Raw genomic sequence first — 27,846 nt, 5'->3', positions numbered from 1 at the left:
GGCAATTGATTAGAAAGTGTCATTGTACATATTTCCTTTCCTTTGTACCATTGCCAAAACTGTACATTGTCATAGCCTACTGTTCTCTACACTGCTTACTATCAAATTGGGATGTACTCAACACAGTTCTATATTACAACTGTATTTAAAATCCAAGTGCATGGTTCTTAAATGTAAAATGACAATTTCATACGTTTTACAGAAAACGCATGTTTCAGAAGAGATGGGTGAAATTTGATGGCCTTAGCATTTCTTATTACAATAACGATAAGGTAAGTACGTTTTACAGTTTTCAAAGATTGTCCTATGCATGCTGAGTGTACGTCAATAAACTAAGCACGTGATTTGGTCTTTAAGAATAGGAGTTGGATTATCAACATGAAAAGAATTTGCATAGGATAAAACACTTAACTCTTTCCATAGTTTAACTTTTCCCAGACATATAAAATTGGGATTTTTTAAAACTTAAGTATCTAACAATTATTTATGGAATATCTCCTATGAACTACGGGATTTGCTATACGTGATATGCAGATACATAAGAAATTGCCTTTATCCTAGAGGGTGCTCAAAAATGTTTACAAAATGACACCACAAGTAGAAAATGGCAAAGCAAGGAGAGGTTATTTTGTCCTCTGGAAGGGGTGTGGAAGAATCAAGGAACGCTTCTTGCATGAGATTTCTAATGGCCATGAATTTTGAAGAAAGAAGAATGTTTGTACGTAGAGAAACTAGAAAGAACAGGACTTGATAGCAGAGAGAACAATGAGATGCCCAGATTCTCTGATTGGAAAATAGAGTATGTTCGGGAGACTAGTGGGAGATGAAGCTGAGAAGGTTGTGTTTGGAGTTAGAGCACACCGAATATCTTGATGTGCAAGTGGTTACAATATATTCTTTAGGCAGTTGAGTCTTAACATGATACTATTTTGATCACGTCCTTCTCCTTAGGGATGAGAATGTCTTTATTCTTAGGAGATGTAGGCTTAAATATTTAGGGGTGAAGTGTCATTATATATGCAAATGTCTTTCAAATGTTACCTATCTATATATACCCTCTCTATATGTATATTTATATATATATATGTGTGTATATATATATATATGCACACATGCATAGCTAGGTAAAACAAAAAATAGCAATGTTAACAACTGTCCACTTGAGGTTATGAGTGTTCCTTGTACTAATCTTTCAAATTCTATGTGTTTGAAAATTTCCTTAATTAAAAAGTTGCAACTAATAAATAGACCATATTTTTTGTTAGTTAAAATCATATAATTTTACAATCTTAACTATATACATTCTTTTAATATATTGATTTAACACTTAACCACATCCTCTTATTTATAGTTTATAATCTAATATTATCTTCTCATTATTTAGTGATTTTTTCACTGCCTAATATTGGTGTTATTGGTGGCTCAAATAGAGATTTAGATTCCCTTTCACGTATTGATTGTTCAATGCTACAAGAAAGAAGAGCGTATGCTTTTAGACAGAAAGTAATACACGCTGCATGCTACAACACTAAGAATAACAGAAAGTTTAGAGAAGTATTCATTGGTTTCTCTTTGCAGTGATCCCGCTAAAGCATCAGACAGGTTTAAACACACCTCTTTGACATTTGCGAGATATGAGATGAACATTTTTAAAAGCTAGTTTTCTGCCTTAGCTATTGTTTCTAGTTTGCTTGTTCATTTGAATCTTGAGACAATTTCTGTAACCAAGGGTGGGTAAAATGTAGTCTCTGTATCTGATGCAATCTGACCTCTGGTTTTCTTTAGCACCTGTGCCCTTCTCTGGTTTGCTTGAAATGAGGAAGAAAACTATTCTGTGCCATCAGGCTCTGTTGGTGTTGATATCATTATCATTCAGGAGAGAGAATTTCTAGTGTCTCTGTCCAACCAGACTCACTCTCTTTGTCCTTTGAAAGCTCATCTCAACTGTAGTGAGGAGCTGAGCACCCATCCACCCTGATGCAATAAAAACAATGCAGCCTTGGTTTTAAATTGAGATAAAAAGTTTGTTAAGATGAATTATTACAAATTCTTTACCTTGACATTAAAATTAAAAAAAAATTTCAAATTGTTGTTTCCTATGGCATTTCGTTCCTTTAGTACTCAGATGAGTGGTTTCATGTTGGCCAAAAAACCCCAAAACACTAGGATGGGTGTTTCCTAAAAGGAGACGTGGTTTCTGTTGTGACCCTTCTGGCAAAAGGGATGGATTGGTGGACTGGGAAGAGGGGATTTCAAGGCCAGTGAACAGAGAGCATAAGTGTGGCCATAGCTTCTATCTCAGCTGGGTGTGCAGTTTTCGTGGTCCTGTGCACCAAGGAGTTATGTCTTCCAGTGTTTAAATGTGCACTTGAGAAGCCTGTGGTTGGGCTTTCAGGAGGTAGTTTGCAGAGTTGCCTGTCCCCCTAGTTTTCTTCTGCTTTCCTCAGTGCTGCTCAATCATGTCTCAGCAAGGCCTTTTCATTGTATTACTGAAAATGGCATCATCCCAACAGCCTTGATATCTGGTCACCTGCCAAGAGATCTCACTCACCCCTGTTCTCACTCAGCTGGGGGCAGAATTGCCCTGTGGTCATCTCATTGCCTGAAAGTGGTAGATAAATGGCCAACTTGACCTAGATATCTGTTTATTATAGGCTCAAGGGATGCTTTAGAATTTCTTTCCTTAAGGAAAATTTCACACGCTGAAAAATGCAGTCATTTTGAGCCTAGTGTCATTTAGTTTAGTTTTTTTTTCTTTTCCTGTTTTGTCTTTATTGTGTGTTAGAATGGAAATGTAAAATCAACTCTACAGTGTTAAAAATTTTGAGATTTATCTTAGAATCTCAGAAAAGCTTATAGGTGAGCCATTAGAGAAACTACAACTTCCTGAGGTTACAGTAGCATAGTATTTCGCTTCTTAAGTACATTTTTATCACTTCTGGGGAATTTATTTTTCTATTACTCTTCCATAAGTACTAACGTTAAACAACATCATTATCGTAGGCATGTTGGTGAGTTGTTATGTTTTTAAGGAATTTTTTTTTTTATCTCTTTGAAGAGATCTAGAAGAAGGAAAATCTCCTTTTTAAAATTCCTGTGTCTTTCTCTACAATGCTGCTTCATTTTTTCCTCTACTGAAAAATGGGTTAATGGTAACGTTTTATTCAACATATATTTAATTATCTCACTAGAGATGTATTTTTGTAAGCTCCTCTAATTCTTAGGCAAACTACAGTTTGACAGTGGATCACCTGGGGGATAAAGTGTAAATAAATGTTTCTGGATTTTTCACCGTCTGGACTCAGCCACTACAAACTTACAGCCAGAGGGACTGTATCACTGTCCCCAGAGGTGCTGTGCCCCTTTGAATCTCTCAGGTTGCCTGACAATGGGAAGACATTCTCTCCCTCCTGTCAATTCCTAGAGCACTTCCTGGTCTAATATTGCCATTATAACCCACTTGCATTTATTGGGTTTTCTTTGTTAAGCCAATCATGTCACGTGTTTCTTTGCAGTGACCTTTATCAACAGTGTCTTGGTACAACTGTGGAGAACTTGTGTGTCTTTTCCTGTATTTTCACCTCCATGGTTTTGCTCTTCCCTCTGACTCTCATTAGCCATTACCATCCATGAAAATCCTGTGCAAACTTTAAGACCCATCCTGTTCTCCTCCTCCATGAATGTTTCCTTTATTCTCTTCAACTATGACATTTGAATAATAATATGCAGCAAAGGGGAGAGGGAAAACAAGCTGAAAGTAGGGAGGCAAATCAGGAGAGTGTGCAGTAAATCAGGCATTAATTTATCAGGGTGTAGGCTGTATAGGCCAGTGGAGGTGTTTAAAAAAATGAATTTCGAAAAATACTAAAAATGAGCTGTCGGAGTTTGTATAATTGTGTTTGATTGGACATAGGATTCATTCATTCAGAAAATAAGCAATACTGATTATGTGAAAGGTAATGGAGAAAATAGATGTAAGATGCACAGTCAGTTTGGAAAGACTGTACTGATCAGATGATCCCACAGTAAATATAAAGAATTATCATTTAAATTAGAATTAGTAATTGCTATATAGGAAAGTACAGGTTACTGTTAAATTAGGGTTATCTGGCTGGGTGAGGATGAGGGGCCTGAGAGAAGAGACTGGTCAGAGGGCTTTCTTCAGAGCATATATTCATGCTGAAGTAGGAAAGAGGTAGAGGCAGTAAGTATGTGAAAATGGGTATGAAAAATGGTTCCGTGCAGAACAGAGTATGTAGAGTCACTGGACTGAGCAGAACCACAATGTATTCATGGAACTTCAGTAAAGCTAATGTGACTAGAAAGAATCAGGAACTGGTAGGGAGCAAGTTGACCATGTAGATGTCAGAAGAGTCCCAGGTTATGTGGGTACAAAAGAGAAGTACAAGTCAAAGGCTACTCTATTGAAGACTGACCAGAAGAATGATATTTTTATGGACAGATATAGAGGAAGGGTATGTTTCCAGGAGGTAATTCAGTTTAAAAGTTTGAGGTGCTTATGGAACAGTTATATGTCCCATTGATGATTCAAAATACGGGAGTGGAGTTGATGGAAATGGACAAGGAAGGAAGGAAGGGACAGATTTTAGAATTCTCCACATAAATTTGGTAGTTGAAATAGTAAGAAGGTATTTTTTTTTTCCTTAGGGACAGAAGATAAAACCAAAAACATGGAAAATAAGGAGGAGAAAAAGTTATTTTGTTAGTACTTATTCCTTGACCTCCCTCCCCTTTTTCCAGGAAGTTGCCCCCTTATCTTCCTAAGTCACAGTTCAAGTATCTTACTTGATTTTGGCTGCTTGAGAGGATAAAGGAAAGCCTTCATGGTGTTGTTATTGAAGATGGCATTAAAGAATGGATAGGATTTTGATGGATACATAAAGGCAGGAATGGGAGTTAGAGTAGAAGAAACTGTCAAATAACTAAGAGGGAATACCATGAGAGTATAGTGTATCTCTTCAACTGGCAGAGGAGAAACTTCCCAGTAGACTGCCATGTTGCTCGCAGTAACTGTCTTTTACCCATCTGCTATTGTATGGCTGGAGTTTGCCGCTGGGAGGAATGTGAACTTGACCCTTGTGATCTGCATGGAGTGGTTTAGTGCATTCTTCTCCTAACCAGTTGTTTCAGATACTTGGGACCCGGGTCAAAAGTGATGGTTCCATGGATGATGGAAAGGAATTGTAGAAGAAACCCCATGAAGTTGTGTCTAAACTCTTTTGACACTAAGACCTTTCGTGATGTGGCCTTGATTTATGTTTTCAGCCTCACCTCTTTTGACTCGACACTGCAGCTCCTCTTACTTCTCTACTTTACACCTCTGTTATTCAGTCTTTCTGGCCAGGATACCCCCTGCCCCCTCACTTATCTATTTGGTTAACTTAAGGTTTCTTAAAGTCAGGTTCAAATGTCACTATCTCTGTGAAAATACCTCTGACCTTTTGTAAGCAGAATTGAGAACTCTCATCTTCGTACTCTTACTTCCCATGTCTTGTACTCTTTTTAAACTTTTTTCTCATTTGGTTAGTTGGTTTTTCATTTTGAGGCCACTTGAACATATAAATACTGTTGGAATTTTCTTTCCAACACAGGGCCCAGTAAATGTTACACTCTTAGTAAATAGTTGAAATTATGGAGGTGATGATTATGCCAATTGTTTTAGGAGGGTCCAGGAAAATGCAGACGGAGAAAATTATCAAGAGTCTTAAGAATGACTTTCTTGAGCAAAATTGTAATAGGTATATGCCAATTACAAAGAGCCGAATCCATGTTTTTTCACTCTTCAGTCACTGGAGAATAAAAAGTGATGCAGTGGAGATTAAGATCTTCATTACCAGAGCATTGAGTAATATGGGTTAATTGATACAATCCAACAGTCTGGTTTCTTAGATAATATTCCTGTTCACAATATGTAGCAGTAGTTTTGAATTGGTGTAGTTACAGTACCTGTGATGGCCAGCAGATGCCTGCAAACACCATAAAATCATTTTGACCAGATTGTTTCAAAGAACATACCGCTGTTTTTGTAACTATGTATTGCTGGTCGGCTATGTTGTTTGTATATGAGTCATTGTCTCTTAATTGCAGATGAAGAGAAAAGTGAAAAGACATCTCACTTGGAAGGGGCACTTAATATTTTCCTTTCTGGGGACTTAAGTGTATATAAGGATATATGCTATTTATATGTGATTTTAAAATTTTAGATTGAAATTATGAAAGAGAAGCACTTGTAAATATCTTGCCATTCTATTTTTGATAAAGGGAATTTTATTTTAATGTTTCTTCTTTATGGATCTTTTTCTCTAACCAATACAGGAGAAGTATTCAAAAGGAATAATTCCCCTTTCTGCTATATCTACGGTACGAGTTCAAGGAGACAACAAATTTGAAGTTGTTACAACACAAAGAACTTTTGTTTTTAGAGTAGAAAAAGAAGGTAAGATTCTTTCTTTATCCCTATAAAAAGAGAGACATTAATTTCTGACCAATCATAAGATTTAATAAACCAGTTAAGCTAGAAATCTCAGACAATCTTTAAATATGTTGCTTTTAAATGATTTACATTTTATATTAATTTTTTGAATGCCATTATATTAAAACATAAACACACTGACAAGTCATTGTTGTTTGTTCACTGTTCTTTCATGCAACAAATATTTAGTGCGAATCTACTAAGTGCCAAGGCCTCTTCTAAATTTGGGGTATATAGCAGTGAAGAAAAGTAGATAAAAATCTCTGCTCTTACGGAGCTCACTTTTAGTTGCTGATAATGCAAAATAGTTATTCAATGTGGAAAAATAATTTTTCTAACAATTAAAACATTGGTTTTATGAAGTTTATGTATGGCCTATTTTTACGATCAAACAGGCATGGCAATCATTTTAAGATAGATTTTGGAGTATCTTTTATATTTCTTGAGTTTTTTTTCACCTGTATCATCTGCTGTGGGTCACTTGATGGTGAAAATTGATCTAAAGATGGCACATGGTTTGTGGATGGAGTCTAAACCTTTAAATCTTCTCTGACTCTTTTTTCTGGGGTGGGGGAGATGGGGAAGGGAGAGACAGGCAAATTAAAATTCTCTGTTGTAACTTCAATTGACTCTCAATGTATCAGTACTACTTTTAAATAATGTAAATAAGGCCATCTTCATTAACTAAAGAATTAGAATTTTAACTTAAAGCATCTTTTATTTTAGTAGAGATGATAACTTGATTTTAAAAAGTACTTCTTGGTACTTAATTATTTGAATAATAGTGGTATGGAAAAATTACTGAATATGTGATATTTGCTAAACGCTTCATTTTCCCAATAGTCTCATGAGGTTTGTAGGTAGTACAGTTATTATCCTATTTTACATGTGTAAGTATTTGCCTTTTATAAACTACAACAGTATTAGAAATTATGGGGCAATTTTTTTTTTAATTGCTGGATTCCTAGAACATATGCCAATGCATGGCACATGGAAAGCACTCAATAAATACTGTATGTCACTGAAAAGTTTCCATTATTACTTGGGATAATCAGTAAATGGATAAGTCCCAACTGCTGCTCACACTGCAGCAAATTTTTTCAAACTGTGAGTCACTCACTGTCAATTTGTGAGATCAGCGTAGTGGTTTCTGATGGTTCCCCCAAAGTCCCACAAAACAAAAACCAAACAAATATAAAATACAGCAGAATAAGGAATATCAAAGTGCACTGCCTACAGTAAGTGTAAGTCTCATAGTGTGAAACGTACCTATGTATATACTGCCCAGGTGTAACGTCAGCAGTGTTTCTCACTTGACTTGCTATTTAAAAACAAATGTCAAGAACTGTAGCCTAGAGCTGGGGTTGGTAAACTGGCCTGTAACCTGAATCTGGCCCGCTGCTTGTTTTCGTAAGTACAATCTTATTAGACCCCAGCCACTCTCATTCATTTATGTTGCCTTATGGCTGCTTCTGTGCCTTAGTGGCAGTGCTGAGTAGTTGCTGCAGACTGTATGGCCAGGAAAGCCTGGGATATTTGCTCTCTGACCCTTTATAGAAAAGTTTGCCAGCCCCTGTCCTAGAGTATTTGATACTGACATATGTATTATGACTCAAATGCCTGAAATTCAGAAAATTATCCACAGTTGTGATACTCGATATGAGACTCTTTTTTGAAATCACAGTTTCTCTTTTTCTGTATTTTCTTAAAACACATGGCATTGCTCCTCTCGACTGGCTATCAGAATGGTCAGTCCTTATGCTCTGGTCTCCACTGCCCAAGCTGATTGCCTGTTTTTTGAGGTGCTTATCCTCTTCCCGTTGGCTTCTCATAGGGAAATTCACATATGCCACAGAGTCTGCATTTTAGGCTAGACATAATAAAGCTTCGACTTGTGTGAAAATCTGTTTAGCCATATTTACTTGTGGCGGTTACAAATTAAACAGACACATTTTATTTAAAGAAAATGTATCAACCCACACATGTTTAAAAGTTACATGTTTACAATGGACCAGTAAGTCCCTCCCCGGTATATAGTTCATCTTTATGATGTAAACTTAGTATATGGAGGGGGTGGAATCAAGATAGCGGTGTGGGAAGACATGGAGTTAGCATCTCCCCACAACTAGGGCGCCTGCCAGCCGCTAGTGGGGGACCCTGATGCCCAAGGAGATGAGAGGAACAGCCAAGTGAACTGGTAGGATGTGGGGTGAGTGAGAGGGGAGGAGAAGTGGAGGCCAGACAGGATCTGCACCCCTGAGGCCGATGAGAGCAGGAGAGGCAGGCAGGAGGGGCCCTCCGGGAGGAGCGAGAGAAGAGCCAAGGGCGATCGCCTGGCCCACTCGATCCCGGGGAGACCCACTTCAGACCTAGGGACACATACACACTAAAAGTGAAGGGATGGGAAAAGATATTCCATGCAAATGGAAATCAAAAGAAAGCTGGAGTAGCAATACTCGTGTCCTATAAAATAGACTTTAAAATAAAGACTGTTAGAAGGGATAAGGAAGGACACTACATAATGATCAAAGGATCAATCCAAGAAGAAGATATAACAATTATAAATGTTTGTGCACCCAACATAGGAGCACCTCAATACATAAGGCAAATGCTAACAACCATGAAAGGAGAAATCGACAGTAACACAATAATAGTAGGGACTTTAACATGCCACTTATACCAATGGACAGATCATCCAAACAGAAAATAAATAAGGAAACACAAGCTTTAAATGATACAATACACCACATAGATTTAATTGATATTTATAGAACATTCCACCCAAAAGCAGCAGAATACACTTTCTTCTCAAGTGCACATGGAACAGTCTCCAGGATAGATCACATCTTGTGTCACAAATAAAGCCTTGGAAAATTTAAGAAAATTGAAATCGTATCAAGCATCTTTTCTGACCACGCTGTGAGACTGGAGATCAATTACAGGAAAAATACTAAAAAACATAAATACGTGGAGGCTAAACAGTGCACTACTAAACAACGAAGAGATCACTAAAGAAATCAAAGAAGAAGTTAAAAAATATATAGGGGGCTTCCCTGGTGGCGCAGTGGTTGAGAGTCTGCCTGCCGACGCAGGGGACATGGGTTCGTGCCCCGGTCCGGGAAGATCCCACATGCCGCGGAGCGGCTGGGCCTGTGAGCCATGGCCGCTGAGCCTGTGCATCCAGAGCCTGTGCTCCACAGCGGGAGAGGTCACAACAGTGAGAGGCCCACATACCGCAAAAAAACAAACACAAAAGAACATAGGAACAAATGACAATGAAAATACAACAACCCAAAACCTATGGTATGCAGCAAAAGCAGTTCTTAGAGGGAAGTTTATAGCAATTCAATCTCACCTGAAGAAAGAAGAAAAATCTCAAATAAACAATATAACCCTTAAAACAGCTAGAGAAAAAAGAACAAAGAAAACCCAAAGTCAGTAGAAGGAAAGAAATCATGAAGATCAGAGCAGAAATAAATGAAATAGAAATGAAGAAAACAAGAGCAAAGATCAATAAAACTAAAAGCTGGTTCTTTGAGAAGATAAATGAAATTAATAAACCCTTGCACAGACTCATCAAGAAAAAATAGGAGAGGACACAAATCAATAAAATTAGAAATGAAAAAGGAGAAATCACAACTGACACCGCAGAAATACAAAGGATTATAAGAGAATACTGCAAACAACTACATGCCAATAAAATGGACAACCGTGAAGAAACGGACAAATTCTTAGAAAGGTACAATTTTCCAAGACTGAACCAGAAAGAATTAGAAAATATAAACAGACCTATCACGATGAAAGTGAAACCGTAATTAAAAATCTTCCAACAAACAAAAGTCCAGGACCAGAGGGCTTCACAGGCGAATTGTATTAAACATTTAGAGAACAGCTAACACCAGTCCTTCTCAAACTCTTCCAAAAAATTGCAGAGGGAGAAACAATCCCAAATTCATTCTACGAAGCCACCATCACCCTGATACAAAACCAGAAAAAGGTCTCACAAAAAAAGAAAATTATAGACCAATATCACTGATGAACATAGATGCAAAAATCCTGAACAAAATACTAGCAAACAGAATCCAACAGTACATTAAAAGGATCATACACCATGATCAAGTGGGATTTATCCCAGGGATGCAAGCATTCTTCAATATATGCAAATCAAACATTGTGATACACCACATTAACAAATTAAGGGATAAATATCATATGATCATCCCAATAGATGCAGAAAAAGCTTCTGACAAAATTCAATACCCATTTATGATGGATGAAAACTCTCCAGAAAATGGGCATAGAGGGAACCTACCTCCACATAATAAAGACCATATATGACAAACCCATAGCAAGCAACATACACAGTGGTAAAAAACTGAAAACATTTCCACTAAGATCAGGAAAAGGACAAGGATGTCCACTCTCACCACTCTTATTCAACATAGTTTTGGAAGTCCTAGCCACGACAATCAGAGAAGAAAAAGAAATAAAAGGAATACAAATTGGAAAAGAAAACTGTCACTGTTTGCAGATGACATGATACTATACATAGAAAATCCTAAAGATGCCACCAGAAAACTACTCTAACTAATCAATGAATTTGGTAAGGTTGCAGGATATAAAATTAATGCACAGAAATCTCTGTCATTCCTCTACACCAACAATGAAAAATCAGAAAGAGAAATCAAGGACACACTCCTGTTTACCACTGCAACAAAAAGAAAAAAATACCTAGGAATAAACCTCCCTAAGGAGACAAAAGTCTTGTACTCAGAAAATTATAAAATACTGATGAAAGAAATCAAAGATGACATAAACAGATGAAGAAATATACCATGTTCTTGGATTGGAAGAATCAATATTGTGAAAATGACTATACTACCCAAAGCGATCTACAGATTCAATACAATCCCTGTCAAACTATCAATGGCATTCTTCACAGAATTAGAACAAAAAATTTTGCAATTCATATGGAAACACAAAAGACCCCGAATAACCAAAGCAATCCTGAAAAAGAAAAATGGAGTTGGAGGAATCAGGCTCCCCAACTTCAAACTGCACCTCAAAGCTACAGTAATCCAGACAGTATGGTACTGGCACAAAAACAGAAATATAGATCAATGATACAGGATAGACTGCCCAGAGATAAATCCACGCACATATTGTCACCAAATTTACAACAAAGGAGGATGGAACATACAGTGGAGAAAAGACAGCCTCTTCAATAAGTGGTGCTGGGAAAACTGGACAGCTACATGTAAAAGAATGAAATTAGAACACTACCTAACACCATACACAAAAATAAACTCCAAGTGTATTAAAGACCTAAATATAAGACCAGACACTATAAAAGTCTTAGAGGAAAACATAGGAAAAACACTCTTTGACATAAACCACAGCAAGATCTTTTTTTACCCACTTCCTAGAGAAATGGAAATAAAAACAAAAATAAACAAATGGGACCTAATTAAACTTAAAAGCTTTTGCACAGCAAAGAAACCATAAACAAGACAAAAAGGCAACCCTCAGAATTCGAGAAACTATTTGCAAACGAATCAACAGACAAAGGATTAATCTCCAAAATATACAGATAGCTCATGGAGCTCAATAGCAAAAGAACAAACAATCCAGTTAAAAAATGGGCAGAAGACCTAAAGACATTTCACCAAGGAAGACATACAGATGGCCAAGAGGCACATGAAAAGATGCTCAACATCACTAATTATTAGAGAAATGCAAATCAAAACTACAATGAGGTATCACCTCATGCTGGTGAGAATGGCCATCATCAGAAAATCTAGAAACAATAAATACTAGAAAGGATGTGTTGGAAAGGAAACCCCCCTGCACTGTTGGTGGAAATGTAAATTGATGCAACCACCATGGAAAACAGTATGGAGTTTCCTTAAAAAACTAAAAATAGAACTACCATATGACCCAGTAATCCCACTACTAGGCATATGCCCTGAGAAAACCATAATTCAAAAAGAGACACATACCACAGTGTTCATTGCAGCACTATTTACAATAGCCAGGATGTGGAAGCAACCTAAATGTCCACTGACAGATGAATGGATAAGGAAGATGTGGCACATATATACAATGGAATATTACTCAGCCATAAAAAGAAATGAAATTGAGTTATTTGTAGTGAGGTGGAAGTACCTAGAGTCTGTCATACAGAGTGAAGTAAGTCAGAAAGAGAACAACAAATACCGTATGCTAACACATATATATGGAATCTATGAAAAAAAATGGTACTGATGAACCTAGTTGCAGGGAAGGAATAAAGAGGTAGACATAGAGAATGGACTTGATGACATGGGGTGGGAGGGCGAAGCTGGGGCGAAGTGAAAGTAGCATCAACATATATACACTACTGAATGTAAAGTAGTTGGCTGGTGGGAAGCAGAAGCATAGCGCAGGGAGGTCGGGTCAGTGCTTTGCGGTGACCTAGAGGGGTGGGATAGGGAGGATAAGAGGGAGGCTCAAGTGGGAGGAGATACGGGGACATATGTATGCATATGGCTGATTCACTTTGGTGTACAACAGAAACTAACACAGTATTATGAAGCAATTATACTCCAATAAAGATCTATTAAACAAAAAAAAACTTTATGAACCTTAGTATGAATTATTGTTTGTTAAATAAGTATTAGGTGTTTAATTTTTGAAACCATGAAAATACTGCTTCAGTGAAAACTGAGACTGTCAACATAGAATTAATGAATATGCTGTTTTCATTGAAAGTCATTTTTACATAGTAACAACTCACATTTTTAAAGATAAGTGTATAAGGGTGTGTGTGGTGTATGTATGTGTATATGTGTATGTATGTAAATGGCACATGTGTCTATATATTTGGTATGGAACCTTCAACAAGATACTGTAGGTATTAAGGTTTTTTTTTTATTCCTCCTTCTATGTATACAAATGGTTGATTATTTTTCATTTGGTGGACACTGAGAAATCAACCATAGTGGCTTATGAAAAACTTGACTTAATGAACTTTAAGCCTAATTAAACTTTGCTTCAATCTAATCAAGAAGCAAAATCAAAGTTTAGAGCAGAAGGGGGCAGTAGTTTGACATCGTAACAGAGATGAATTCTTCATTTTTGGTGAAAAGTATCTGAGTGACCTAAATACACAGCTCCCTTTGTCTCCCTTGAAACCAGTGTCAAGATTTCAAAAATGCTGCATTGCCCACTGGTGTTGCTAAGAGAAGATTACAATTTGGCATCTTTTCCCCACAAATTTTCTAAACTTCAATTCCCCTGGATTTCCTTGTGAAAATATTGTCATTTTCTTACTTGAAAGTTAATTTTATTGAAATAATAACATCTTTAAAATTCTCTTCCTCAACTAGAAAATTTAATCTGATTCCTTTTGTCCTCAAGCAGAATTGCTGGAATTGCTCAGAGGGTTGTAACAGCTAATGATCCTTCAGTTAGTCTGTATGCCCTTGGCACCTGTAGTCACACAGGTGTTGTGTTACTTTAAAAAACAGGTGATATCACATTTTCAGTGGGCAGTTCTCATAGTTAGAAGGCTTACGAATTCTGAGTGGTCCAAAAATAAACTCAAAATGTCTTAAAGACTTAAACATAAGGCATGACACCATAAAACTCCTAGAAGAGAACATAAGCAAAACATTCTCTTACATAAATTGTACCAATGTTTTCTTAGGTCAGTCTCCCAAGGCAATAGAAATAAAAACAAAAATAAGCAAATGGCACCTAATCAAACCTGCAAGCATGGCAAAGGAAACCATAAAACAAACAAAGAAACAAACCAAACCAAAAAAAACCCCTACAGAACGGGAGAAAATATTTGCAAATGATGCAACCAACAAAGGCTTAATCTCCAAAATACACAAACAGCCGATACAACTCAACAACAAAAAACAAACAACCCGTTCAAAAAATGGGCAGAAGACCTTAATAGACATTTTTCCAAAGAAGACATACAGATGGCCAGTAGGCACATGAAAAGATGTTCAACGTCACTAATTATTAGAGAAATGCAAGTCAAAACTATAATGAGGTACACCTCACATTGGTCAGAATGGCCATCATTAAAAAGTCTATAGATAACAAGTGCTGGAGAGGGTGTGGAGAAAAGGGCACCCTTCTACACTGTTGGTGGGAATGTAAGTTGGTGTAGACAGTATGTAAAACAGTATGGAGGTTCCTCAGAAAAGTAAAAATAGAATTACCACATGATCCAACAATCCCACTCCTGGGCATATACCTGGACAAAACTATAACTCAAAAAGATACATGCACCCCAATGTTCATAGCAGCACTATTCACAATGGCCAAAACATGGAAACAACCTAAATGTCTATCAACCAATGAATGCATAAAAAGATGTGGTACAGATATACAATGGAGTACTACTCAGCCATAAAAAAGAACAAAATAATGCCATTTGCAGCAACATGAATGCAACTAGAGATTATCATACTAAGTGAAGTAAGTCAGAAAGAGAAAGACAAATACCATATATCACTTATATGTGGAATTTAAAGTATGGCACAAGTGAACCTATCTACAAAACAGAAGAGTAGCTCCCGCTCACCCCAACTAGAGAAAGCCCGCGCACAGCAAGGAAGACCCAACGCAGCCGAAGATAAATAAATAAAATAAATAAACTTATTTTAAAAAAAAAAAGGAGCAAGGCATGGAACATTTGCTATCTGGAGGAAGAGCCAGGGGAGTTGAAAGTTCTCTGTTGTGTACTTTGATTGCCTATCATAATTTAATAGGCCACAAACTTTGGCGTCATCATCGAATCTTTTTTCCTACCTCGGTCCCATCCAGACCATCAGCAAATCTTACCAGTTTGATTTTGGAAATATGTTGGGGTTCTGACCAATTGTCAGCACCTCCACCACCGTCACTCTCCTACAAGCCACCATGTCTATCTTGATGATTGTCACAACCTCCCTTGATCGACTGCAGGCATATTTTCAGTATGGTTGTCAGAGTGATCCTTCAACAAGAAAGTCAGGTCCTGTCAGTTTATTTCAGATGCTCTGTCATGTTTCCAGCTCACTGAGAGTAAAGTACTGTGATTTCCAGAGTCCATGCATGATCTGACCCTGGTCTCTCTGTCCTTGTTTCCTTCTGTGCTCCACCTCATTCACTGCCTTGCAGCTACAGGGGTCTCTTGTCCCGCGAGCATGCCAAATCTGCTGTTGCCTTGGCCTTGGCACTTTCTGCTTTCTGTATCCTGGAAGGCTCTTCCTCCAGTCCTCCTCCTAACTTGCTCCATCACTTCCACTTCCTTTAGGCTTTTGCTTAGCCACCACCTTCTTTCTGAGCCTTTTTCTATTACCCTATATAAAATAGCACTTTCTGTACCCCTCATCCTGTGCTTTATTTTATCCCATTGCACTTGTCGCCATGTAATGTATGTCTACATTTTATTGCCTTCCTCCTTTCACAAGAGTGTAAGTTTCTGGAGAGTAAGGCTGGTATTCAGGATAGGGCTTAGAGCATAGTAGGCACTCAGTAGACATTTGTATGAATGAATCATCAATTTCAAGAACAACACTGGTGTGTAATAATTCCTTCTCTAATATTGATCATGGGTTACACTGAGGAATCTTTAGTTAGATTATATTATATCAAAAGTTAAGAGTACATCCAAACTTTGTTAGATTCTTTTATTAATGTTTTACATGGCACTTGTGTAGCAACCCCTCATATAATCAGTCCTTTTTTACTAATGAATATGCCTAGTGCTAAACCAGTAGTCCAGAGGATGTTAAGTCTCTCCTGTTCATTTTTTTAACCTCTTTTTTTTTTTTGATTTGTACACTCTGAGTTGGCATTCCTGAAAACCTTAAGAAATAATTTGAGGTTTGAGGGGATTGCTAACTCCTTTTTTTCTTTTTCCAACCTGGAATACTCTACTCTGAGCAAAGATATATCAACATCAGAGTATATTCTCAGAGGGAGTAGTGCTTAGCACAGTGCTAAGATCAAAATAGATGCTCAATAAACACTTGTTATTGGAAAGAATAAAAGTATCTTGGTGTGAAGAGCGGGCAAAAGCCAGCTTAGTATCCAGCTTTGCCTTTGCCCAAGGGGAAATCATTATTTGTTTTGGAATATTGTGACTTGTCAGAGCATGTTCCCCATGTTCAAGTATGCACACTTTGCAAAGCCAAATACCAATGACACTTGTAATCTCTTTCATTGTGTTTGAATTGTCTGTATCACTGTTTATCTCCATTGGTATGGGTAATTAAATATAAACTGAATGTTACTATTCAATTCTGTTCTTCTTCATGACTGTGTACTTCCTATTAGTAAATGAGGCCCTCAGGAGCTAGAGAATTCTTCTAGGCTATAAGGGCACCATTTGTTGAGATACAGCCATAATATACTTAAGTACAACAGTTAATGCAATAGCCAGTTTCAAATTATTTCCTGACAAAGAAACCACAAGCACTTTGGCCCCGTTCATTAAATTATGACCTACATTTCAAAGTCAGTGATTTATATGGATTAACATAAACAAACAGAAAACATTATATACCATTTACTTGGCAGGAATATCTTGTGTGTATACCATTTCTTCTCCTTTTACATTAAACATTCATCCACTGTCATGAGTCTTCCCTTGTATAGATTACCTTCATTCACATATTGCTATCAGTCTGCCTGGATGCTCATGCCGGGGAGCTAAAAACCTCAGGTGGTTCTGTTAATACAACCTTCTACCTTCTTTGGTTGACTCATGATACCCAGCTACCTTTTATTCTGAGTAATTAATTCATTTTTTGGTGAACACGTGTCAAACATATTCAAAACCACAGCTATTTTTTACTTTCCTTAATATCTTGACTCTCCATATGTTTCCCTTTTCATTGTATACTTTAAGACTCTATTGCCTTATTCCTGACCTCCAAGCTTCCAGTTTGGTCTGTCATCTTAATCATGTCCTTTTCTTGCCAAGAATTTTGAAATGGTTTTCTTTTGCCTCCATAATAAAGACCAAATTCCTCTCCTAGGCACTGTAGGATCTCCAGCCCTATTTCCCATTATTTCTTTGTGAGTTCAGAATTATAAATATGCTCATTCATAAATTAGTCCCTGAGCAGTTTGTTGTTTCCGCCTTTGGTCTTGTGCTTAGAGTTCTGTTTTGCTCATCCTCCTCCCAAAACTCCAGTTTTGTCTTTTAAATTGCTCCACATCCTCAAGAGCTCGCACAAATATCCTTTTTTTTTTTTCTCATAGTGCCGAGGACAATTGTCTGAGAATTAAAACATTTGATTCTCCTAATTTTAATACTCACGTGCTATATGACCTTCAGCAAATCACTTACCTCCATTGAATTGACTCATACATTATTTGATACCTCTTGCATGACATTTGTAGTATTCTGTGTTCCATTATGTGTTCATATCAAACTTGACTTATAGCTTTGATTGCTCTTTGGGGACTGGATTGAATTCCTATGCCTGTAACACAATGTGTTGTACATAGTTGTGCGGCGAGCCGTTTCCGACCAGCAGAATAACGAGCCGCCACACGCAAGATTCTTCTCGTATCACACTTTATTGGAGCACAGCTTGGTTGAAGAAAGATGGAAGGAAGACCCCGCAATCCTATAGTAGTCTGCTTATATAGGGATTAAGAACATGTGTCGCTCTGTGATTGGCTTTCGCCGATGGTGCGATTTGTGAGCCAACATCGGATAGGTCGCTACTTTACGCAAGCGCAGTGGCCACAGGAAGGATGACTCAGCTTATTTCAGCTTCCTGCCGCGTAGCAGTTAGCTGACCGCGCCCTACATCTCCCCCTTTTTTATTTAATGAATGAATGAATGACTCCCTATAGAGGTGCAATGGCAACAAGGCCTCTCTGTGCAAGGGCAATCATTTCGAATTATTCAGGGCGGAGAGCCAGGCTGCGGGAGAATCTCCTTCATTAATAGCCAGAAGTGCCTGAGTGAGCAGGACCCTATCTCGATGTGCCCTGATGCGCACACGACAGACCAACCAGAGACACAGCATAATCCCAAATACATAGCAGACTCCAAAGATTCCTACCCCCACCCACTCCCCAAAGAAGGAAAAGGCAGAAGAGAGCCAAGAGGCAAAATCTCCAAAGGCAACGGGCTCCAGCCCGGCAGCACTCAGTTGCACAATCTGAATAATCCTTTGTGGAATTCCAACTAATACAAAGACTTCGATTAAGAATCATCAGGAACATCCAGCTCAGCATCTTCTCCGAAGTTTTCTTCAACAATTCTCGTCAGTCTTGATGGCACCCAGATCGGATCTTGATCCTGATTGGACTACTCACCGACGGTTACCACTCCGTGTGTCGAGTTCTGAATCGGTCCTCCATGCAGGGCGCGAAGTTCCCGGGTTTCGGCACCACTTGCGGCGAGCCGTTTCTGACCGGCAGAATAACGAGCCGCCACACGCAAGATTCTTCTCGTATCACACTTTATTGGAGCACAGCTTGGTTGAAGAAAGATGGAAGGAAGACCCCGCAATCCTATAGCAGTCTGCTTATATAGGGATTAAGAACATGTGTCGCTCTGTGATTGGCTTTCGCCGATGGTGCGATTTGTGAGCCAGCATCGGATAGGTTGCTACTTAGCGCAAGCGCAGTGGCCACAGGAAGGATGACTCAGCTTATTTCAGCTTCCTGCCGCGTAGCAGTTAGCTGACCGCGCCCTACATAGTTGAAGATCACTTTGTGGAAAGAGTGAGAGAACTAAGTTTTAATTCAACAGATGAAGATGCTATTGTTAGTGAATGGAATGGGTGAGTGAATATCAAGGCAAGCACACTCTTGAGTAGATTCCAAGTGCCTGTTAGAAAGTAAGCTTTTCTGGATATTTTAGTAACTGCATTGCTGGGTACAATCTGTTACCTGTTCAGTAGCCATATTACTTTCTTATATTAAAAGAGACAATCCAATCTCATGAATAATCTAACAGAATGCTACTTAGACGTTAACATGGATACACATCATCTGGAGGTCTTCTTAAATTGAAGATTCTGATTCATCAAGTCTGGAGGGGGGTCTAGGATCTTGCATTTCTATTTAGCTGCCAGTTGAAGCCAGTGATATTGGTTACAGGACATCTGAGTACAGTCGGGCCTCCATATCCTTGATTTCCACATCTGAGGACATTTTTGATCCCTGGTTGGTGGAACCCTCATTGATGAACCTGAGGATGCAGAGGGCTGACTGACTGTAAGGGGCTTCAGCATCTACAGAGTTTGGTACCCGCTGTGGGTCCTGGGACCAATCTCCTGTGGATACCAAGGAATGACTAATAAGTGTTATTTATTTTCCCTAACAAAATTGGGCCATTTGCCCTGCCAACAGTAGCATTTAGATTGTGGTTCTGGGAAAGAATCTGTAAATGATCTGTTCCAGAGAAAGTCAATCTCTTTCCACATTTGTATGTGTTTATAACTTACTAAACATATGTATTTTCTCCTGTCTATTTTCAGAGGAGAGAAATGACTGGATCAGCATCCTGTTAAATGCACTGAAGTTACAGGCCCTTTCCTCACAGTCTCAAGGAGCTGTTGCACCTGAGAAATGTGGATATCTTGAACTGAGAGGCTATAAAGCTAAAATTTTTACTGTGTTAAGTGGAAACAGTGTGTGGCTTTGCAAAAATGAACAGGTGAGCTATGTTACAGTGATTGCAAATTGTGGTTCCTTACATTACAAACGTGACAAAGCTACATTAACAACAGTGCCTTGTTTGTTAGACTTATTCATGTTTTACTGATAGAGTTTTGCTTTTGCCTTCTGTACTCCACTACATATAACAAAGAGTTGCTCTGTTGAATTTTCTTAGTTCCACCAGAATCAGGAAGGTAATCTACATCAAATTTGAGACTGGACATCACCCTTTGAAGGAACTGAGGAAATAGAATCATGAAAATTAATCTTTGAAAAGTATTCTTAGCTGAAGTAACATTACAAAACTACATGAGAGAATAATTAAGAACCAATTAACCATTACAGCCGTTGTTGAATAGACCTCGTTCTGTGCCTGTTGTTATTTCTTTTGTTTTGTGACAGAAAATTATAGAGTAGGCACAGGTAACATATTTTCTTCAGTTTACAGGATTTAGGTTTTTTTTTTGGTTTTGTTTTTGTCGGTTTTTTTGGAGTAGATACGTTGCTTGCCGAGGAGATAATTGACAAGAGACAAGTGATTGATATACACACATTCACACGCATGCATACACACACATATCACATATATAAATAAGATAGATTGTTGGGATATTAAATTTGTTAACATCAAAGGACTCAGTAGAGAATTTAAACGTTTTGAGGAGACTGATGTTAGTTTTAACAAATTCTGTTAATTTCATTTGATTCTGTAGACTTCTTTTTCTCTAACATACCTGGTTTTTAATATGTATAAGAAAATTATTTTCTTACCCCTTTTTAGGAATGAATTTTTAATCTTTCAGCCTAGAATGTATTAGATACTTAGTCATTATTTGTGGAATTAAGCAGTGTGTTTTGGGTATCCAATCTAACATGAACTTATTTTGTGATAAATTATCATGGGTTACGATAAAGTGAAATATAAATGCTGACATTTTTCATAACAGAAGATAGAGATAGCAACTCAAAACAAACAGTAGTTTCAAAAAAATTAACTATAGATCTTTATCCAAGGCATCCTCTGAACTTCAGTGTGGATTTATTAATTACATTTTTAAGGATAAGATTTCTTAGCCAATTAACTGTGGAAGGCATCATTGAGCACTGTTGGCATATTAATAACATGGAGAGTTAGCATGTTCCTCAAGAAGGGTGGTGATGTACAGCTTAATAATGTGTATGAATTGAATATGAACATTTTCAGTCTGTGAAGATGCTTAAAACTTAAAAAAAATTGGAATAAGGTTAAAAATGCAAAATTTGCATGCATCAGAATGGAAGTTACTCTGCCAAATTAATTGAGGTATTCATTTTTTACTTGCACAGACCTGGTGGACTTCCAATTACTAGTTTCATTATTGACGTTAGCTAGATTATCTGGGTTTATGTTATCCTCTAAAAGTATATATTTTTAAAGTTTTGTTAATACTTTCTGGTTAGCAAAAAATTATAAGAAACTCTTGCTTTAATAATAATTGAGCTTGAAGAGCATAATAATGACCACCATATGTTGGGCACCAGGTACTGTGCTAATTAATTTATAAATATTCCCTTTTAATCTTCCCCACAAAGGTAGGAGGAAGATATTCTTATCCATGTTTTATAGATGAGGAGAATGACAATTAAGTAACTTGTTTAAGGATTACAGTTCATCATGCAGAGTTTAATTTAAAACAAGAACTTTATAACTCTAAGTCTAGCTTCTTAGCCACTGTATCAAAGTGTCTTTTTAAAGTGTATGTTGAAAAGAAAATTTCTGGCTTGTGACCTTTTAGAAATAGACTAAGAATTCTTTCCTTGAATAACTTAGTTGCCTAGGAGGTTCAGAGTGTGCATTCAGTAAACATTGTATACCATGTCAGACACTCTAAAAATGATGTGTTTACTGAGGAGAACACGTCTTACCTTCCAGGAGGAAAAGTCAGACAAGTCAGCATTTATGATGGATGGTGAGCTCAGTACTTTATTAGACTTGTGCAGAAGTTACAGAGAAGGGCAAAAAGGGCATCTAGTGAAGTCTGGGAATTAGAAACACTTCCATATACAACTAATCAATATTATCTCCTTAAAAATTAAAGCATTTATGCTGGACCCCTCCTCATCTTTTGAGAAGTAAACCTATTTTTGATGAATGTATATTTCAAGTCTGTTTTCAATGCTTTAACATGCCCATATGTGCACCTTTAAAAAGTGCACACCATTGTTTGTATATGCGGTCTTAAAAAAAAATTGCATCGTATTATATAGAGCCAGGTCTTAAGGCACTTGGTCTTGAGTCAAGTCTTACAGAATTAATTAGTTGGCTCAAGACCAGATGGATAAATTAAGGAAGGCCCTTCATGTTTAGGCCCTGACATACCATTCCAGTTTCATCTATTTTTACATCCTAGTATATGTCTTTCTCTCCAGAGGAAAGTTGCTCGTGGGTTTTCTTACGTGGTTGAGCAGACTGTGGAAAGAACTTGGGTGACAGGCTAAATAAGGAGTCCTTCTGAATGCAGAGGGCTTTAATCTAGTGTTTTAGGAAAAGCACTAAAAGATAGTAAAATAGTTAGATGTCCCTTCTAAAAGCTTTATACACACAACACATGAAATAATCTTATGGTTTTTTTAAATGATAGAAAAAAAACTAATCGTAAAAATGTAAGAGATGTTAGATTTGAATCTCTGTATCTTAATTTGTATTACATCTAATTTAAGTCCAAGAATCAAAGCTTAGTTTAAAAAAAATTAAAATAGTGATTTTTTATCACCCACATAACTTACAGTATAAATAAAATAAAAAATAAAACTGACCTACATCCCCCTCACATATGAACTATTTTCATTTTTCTTGCCTCTATTTATACATAGTTTTACTAGTTTACTTTGGAACTTTCTCCAGAGGAAGTAAACAAACAGTGGATAGAGGTGGAAGGGTAGCTGCTACAGAATGTGTTGAAGAGTTATTAAAATGGAAGATTGGAAGCTTATTTAGAGCAAAGAAGATTGGACTGGGCTATAGCCGTTCTGGGTTTTCATTCTTGCTCTGCTACTGATTGGCTCAGATAATTAAGCTAATCTCTTCCAGTTTGAATGGCATCATGTGAAGAAGAGAGTTGGATTACTATCTCTAAGGCCATTATTTAAGTTGCATGTTAAAATTCCAGATATCTGGGCTTATTCCAGACCCATTGACTTATTTTTGGGGACAGGGGTTTGAATCTGTATTCCTATAAAGCATCCCAGTTGACTCAGTGACTGCTGATGCAAAAACCACACACAGTAAATCACTGCTTTACGAGTTTTTCTTCTTGAAAAATGATAAGCATCCAGCCAAAGAAACGAGATATTTCTGGAGATGGAAAATGTGTAACGATCTCCTGTGACAGCACTGAGTGCTGCTTTTAGTTCATCATCCCTAATCTTCGGGTTGCTATACCTCTTTTGGAGGTTAACTTTCACTTGAAAGTGTGTCTTTTTCCTGATCAAACACTTTGAAATGTGCAAATGTTTAAGTGGAAATTTAAGAAAATCATTTTTTAGTGGTAATAAGTTTTTAAATAGTTTTGAAGAACTACTACTAATAACTTGTGTATGGTTCTAAACTATAGCTACTGTTTTGGGGTTTTTTCCTACAATCTCAATTTTTATATAAAATTAAAATTTTTCAGCTTATAAATTATATGATAACTGCTTAATTCCTTTTTCTGCATACAAACTTTTGTTACCAGAGTGTGATCTATTGGAAAAATTAAAACTCCATTTGCAAAATCAGCATACAGGAAACTATTTGAAAAACAATTTGAAAATGTTATTTCCCATAAGTTCCTTTAACTCTGTGTGTATGTCTGGAAATTTACTCTAACTTTGTGGATTATCGTTTATCTTTTCTAGTGCTTTTCCTTTACTTCCAATAGGTGTCCTTAATATTCCATGTCAAGCATCCGTACAGATATATTTGCAGTACTACTTTCATTTTTTTCTGGATCTATCCCTTCTACTGAATGAAGAACTTATATTTTCTAAGTTAAAATAGCTATTAGAATAGACTATCATAATTATGGTCTTATTTTTGAAATTCTTTATTTTTTTAAGAAAAGTGGCATGATAACAGAGAGGAAGATGCCAATCTGCACGTTCTCAACAGTACACTGCCAGGTCTAAACTCTATGCAATTAACATGGACTTTTCACTTTCTCAGTTGCTCAGTTCAAAGATTTACTTTTTTAAAATCTCTTTCTTTCCCTTTCATTTATTAGCAGATTGTTGAAACTAACTTGAAGTAGCTTCTGAGTAGGAGAAATGCCTTAGGGAATGTTAGGGTTTTTTGTTTTTTGTTTTTTTGTTTTTCCAGATGGGCTAGAAGAGGCAGAAAAGAACTATGAAGAGATATGTAGAAACATTTGTTAGAGAGGAAGATGGCAAAGTAAAAATAGATACTAAAATTCTTTACCTAATTACTCAGTTGAAAAACACTGTGGTGCTATTATATAAATTAAATGTTATCCCTTTAAATGCTTACACCATCTCTCAGCCCACCCCCCATGTGTTTAATTTTTGCATAGTTTCTTCTATTCCTTGTTTCTGCTTATGTTTATATGCCTGCAATATATTATAATTATGATAGTTTTTCCACATTGTTACTTCAACTTTGTATAAAATGAGTTGTGTAATAGAGTTTGATTACAGTTCACTGTGTTTATTTATTCATCTGTTTTACAAAAGTTTATTGGGTACCTCTTCATTCCTGGGTGCTGCTCCAAGCACTAGGGGCTCACTGGTAACCCACAAGGTCCCTGCTCTTTAGGATCTTACCTTCTGATGGGGGTAACACATCGTGATAAATAAATGAGATTTCTGAGAGCCTTCTGTTGGTAGCCTTTTCTTTCTTTTAGATTTGCTTTTTGGACAAGAATTCCTATGACCCTTTTCTAAAGAATTGTTTATATTTAAAATGCTGTTAGGTACCTGAATAGGTACCTAACAGAGAATAGGTACCAGTTTCATTTTAACTTTAAAAGTGTTATTATTTTTATATTCCCAAATTAAGGCTGTGACAGTTTACTTTATTCATTCACTGTTGTGCCCTTAGGAGTTCCGGGCAAGTAGCTGACACTCAGTAAACATTTGTAGAATGAAATGGTTGAATTAATAGTCATTTACAGCTGTCTTCATGACTAGAGTTTATATTTGAAAAAAATTTTTCTTTTAATATTATTTTCTTCTTTATGTATTCTCTTTTCATTTTTTCCTATTTATTTACTGGAATTATATTGTCACTCCTGACAATTTCTTTAAGCTCTTCATATAATATAGATATTTATCTTCGTGTCATGTTTTCTGCAACTGTTTTTCTAAGCTGTTGCTTATTTTTCACTTTTCAGTTAATTTTTATTTATTTATTTATTTATTTTTGGCTGTGTTGGGTCTTCGTTGCTGTGTGTGGGCTTCTCATTGCGGTGGCTTCTCTTGTTGCAGAGCACGGGTTCTAGGTGCGCAGGCTTCAGTAGTTGTGGCGTGTGGGCTCAGTAGCTGTGGCTTGCTGGCTCTAGAGCTCAGGCTCAGTAGTTGTGGCGCACGGGCTTACTTGCTCCACGGCATGTGGGATCTTCCCAGGCCAGGGCTCGAACCCGTGTCCCTTACATTGGCAGGCAGATTCTTAACCACTGCACCACCAGGGAAGCCTTTTCAGTTAAGTTTTGTTACATAGAAATTTTGTTTATAGAGATAAATTGTGTGTTTTTTTCCAGTTTAAAGCTAATAGACTTTCCGTATTCTGAAAAATAATTATTTTATACATTTATTTATCTTGAAATGATGTGGGTGTAGTATATAAGCCAGTATTTTTAAAATTGTAGATAGGTAATGAAATATGAACATACCCTCAGGTATATATATGTAGTGTTATATATATGGTACTGCTACTTGAATGGAATTTCTGCTAATAGATAGGAGGTGAATTTAAGATAACTGACTTTGGTTTCCATTTGTTATGTTGTCCTGAAAGCCAGTCTCCCATCTTTTCCTGATGAGTTTTTGAATATCATGTTAATATTAGGGAATTCATTACAACCAGATGTCTTGCTTGGTGGGTTTGTGTATCCATTTAATGATAATTGTGGCATTGAGGTTTTAACTACATTCACTTGATTAAACATTCTCAAGTCGGGGTATAGCAAGAGACTCATTCCCCCAACATAACGTTCCCCCGTGTCTGGCATGGGAGTGAAACTCTAACAGAATTTAAATAGACCTCATAGGGCTCTGGCTTGTGTGGTGCAGAAAGAAGCAGCAGGATGGAGGTGGTGGCCTGCTGTTTCTCTGGTTCTGTATCTGGCCAAACTCTGCATCTGGTGTTTCCCTGGAAATCTGGTGCCAATGTCATACAATGCCACATCTGTTTTCCACAAATGTCTAAGCACCGAGTTCTTCCATTCCTGGCCTGGAAACCTGGCATCTGGTGTTTCCAAAAATAAGTTTGAGATTTCAGCGAATTTGGGGTTAACAAACCCTTCTTTAATTTTGCTGTTTAGGAATCAAACGGTTGTTTTGCTCTTTCACTTTGTAGTTTTAAAAGGTAGTTTGAGCCAGGTTCTGTTGCTACGCATTTGTACAAATAACCCATTTCAGTGTCGTGGTAAATATTTGCCGTTAATTCTAATCTGAATGTTGAATATGGAATCATTGGTGTGAATACTTTCAGTCACTGTAAATAAAATGGATATATTCTCATTGAAGACAAATTCTGTATTTAGAACCCTCAAATCAGGGGACTGTCTGGATGTATCAGACCCCCAACGTGTATTTCTTTATTCAGTTTTTATAGCAATGCTATATAAGGTAGATAGTACTATCTTTTCATAAATGAGGAAATGGAGGTCTAGGTGAATTAAGGACCTTGCCAGTAGTCATACAGCCAGTAAATGGATCAGCAAAGATTCTCCCCCAGTTCTGACTCTTGGTGCCCACATCATCATCATCACCTTTGCAACATCAGACCTGCTCTGCCAAGTGTGGCCATTCATGCTCTTTGAGATCCTACATAGTATAACAGCAAATTAACTGTAAAATATAGTTTACTCCAGAATCTGTTTTTAGCTTTACGTTTTCTGTAACAATATATTTCTCCCTGTTGAATTTCTACGCTATTGTTTTTTTCAATGCAGTTTATAGGGTTTTAAAGGTTGAAGTTTGGCATGTTCCCAACTTGTGCTTATTTTTCAAAATGAGAATAGTACTCACAATCAGATTGTAGTTAATGGGTAATTTAATTTTCTTGAAAGTTTAACACTCACATTCCATGCCATTTTACAAAATTTATACATGCCTGCTAGTTATTCTTAAGCATGCATTTTCTTGCAATTAACTTTTTAATAGGTAATATGTTCGGTTGCCTTCAAATTCAAGAGGTATAAAATAACAATAGTAATAACAATTAGTTAACTGGGAGTATGTATCTGCTCTGCCTTCTTCGCAGAATTGTTAAGAAAATCAAATAAGAGTTCATAGCTGTTTGTAAGCTTCAGAGCACTACACTAACATATTAAATCAGTTATGGAGTGTATATGCTTAATGAAGACCAATGCTTTTAAAGCTTTGGACATTAGCAGAAGGGTTGGAATACAGGACAAATAGGTTCTTGACAATCCAGTGTGTCACTGTGTTCTGACCAGCCTATTTTTAACCACTAGCCTTAATAA

The 27,846-nt window shown here is 37.0% G+C and overlaps 1 protein-coding gene across 7 annotated transcripts in view; it reads left to right on the top strand.

Moving 5' to 3' along the window:
- ARAP2 (ArfGAP with RhoGAP domain, ankyrin repeat and PH domain 2) overlaps window positions 1-27,846 on the top strand; it is a 200,379-nt gene that overhangs the window by 52,884 nt on the left and 119,649 nt on the right. For all 7 annotated transcript variants that reach the window (XM_033856909.2, XM_033856911.2, XM_033856912.2 and 4 more), the window contains 3 exons: window positions 203-272; window positions 6,337-6,457; window positions 19,984-20,162. In XM_033856909.2, the coding sequence (XP_033712800.1) occupies window positions 203-272; window positions 6,337-6,457; window positions 19,984-20,162 (370 nt within the window). The remainder of the gene's footprint in view (window positions 1-202; window positions 273-6,336; window positions 6,458-19,983; window positions 20,163-27,846) is intronic.

The sequence above is a fragment of the Tursiops truncatus genome, chromosome 5 (assembly GCF_011762595.2).
Source record: "Tursiops truncatus isolate mTurTru1 chromosome 5, mTurTru1.mat.Y, whole genome shotgun sequence".
Classification (NCBI taxonomy): domain Eukaryota; kingdom Metazoa; phylum Chordata; class Mammalia; order Artiodactyla; family Delphinidae; genus Tursiops; species Tursiops truncatus.
Note: the sequence above shows the minus strand (reverse complement) of the source record. Positions and strands in the feature narration are given on the sequence as shown.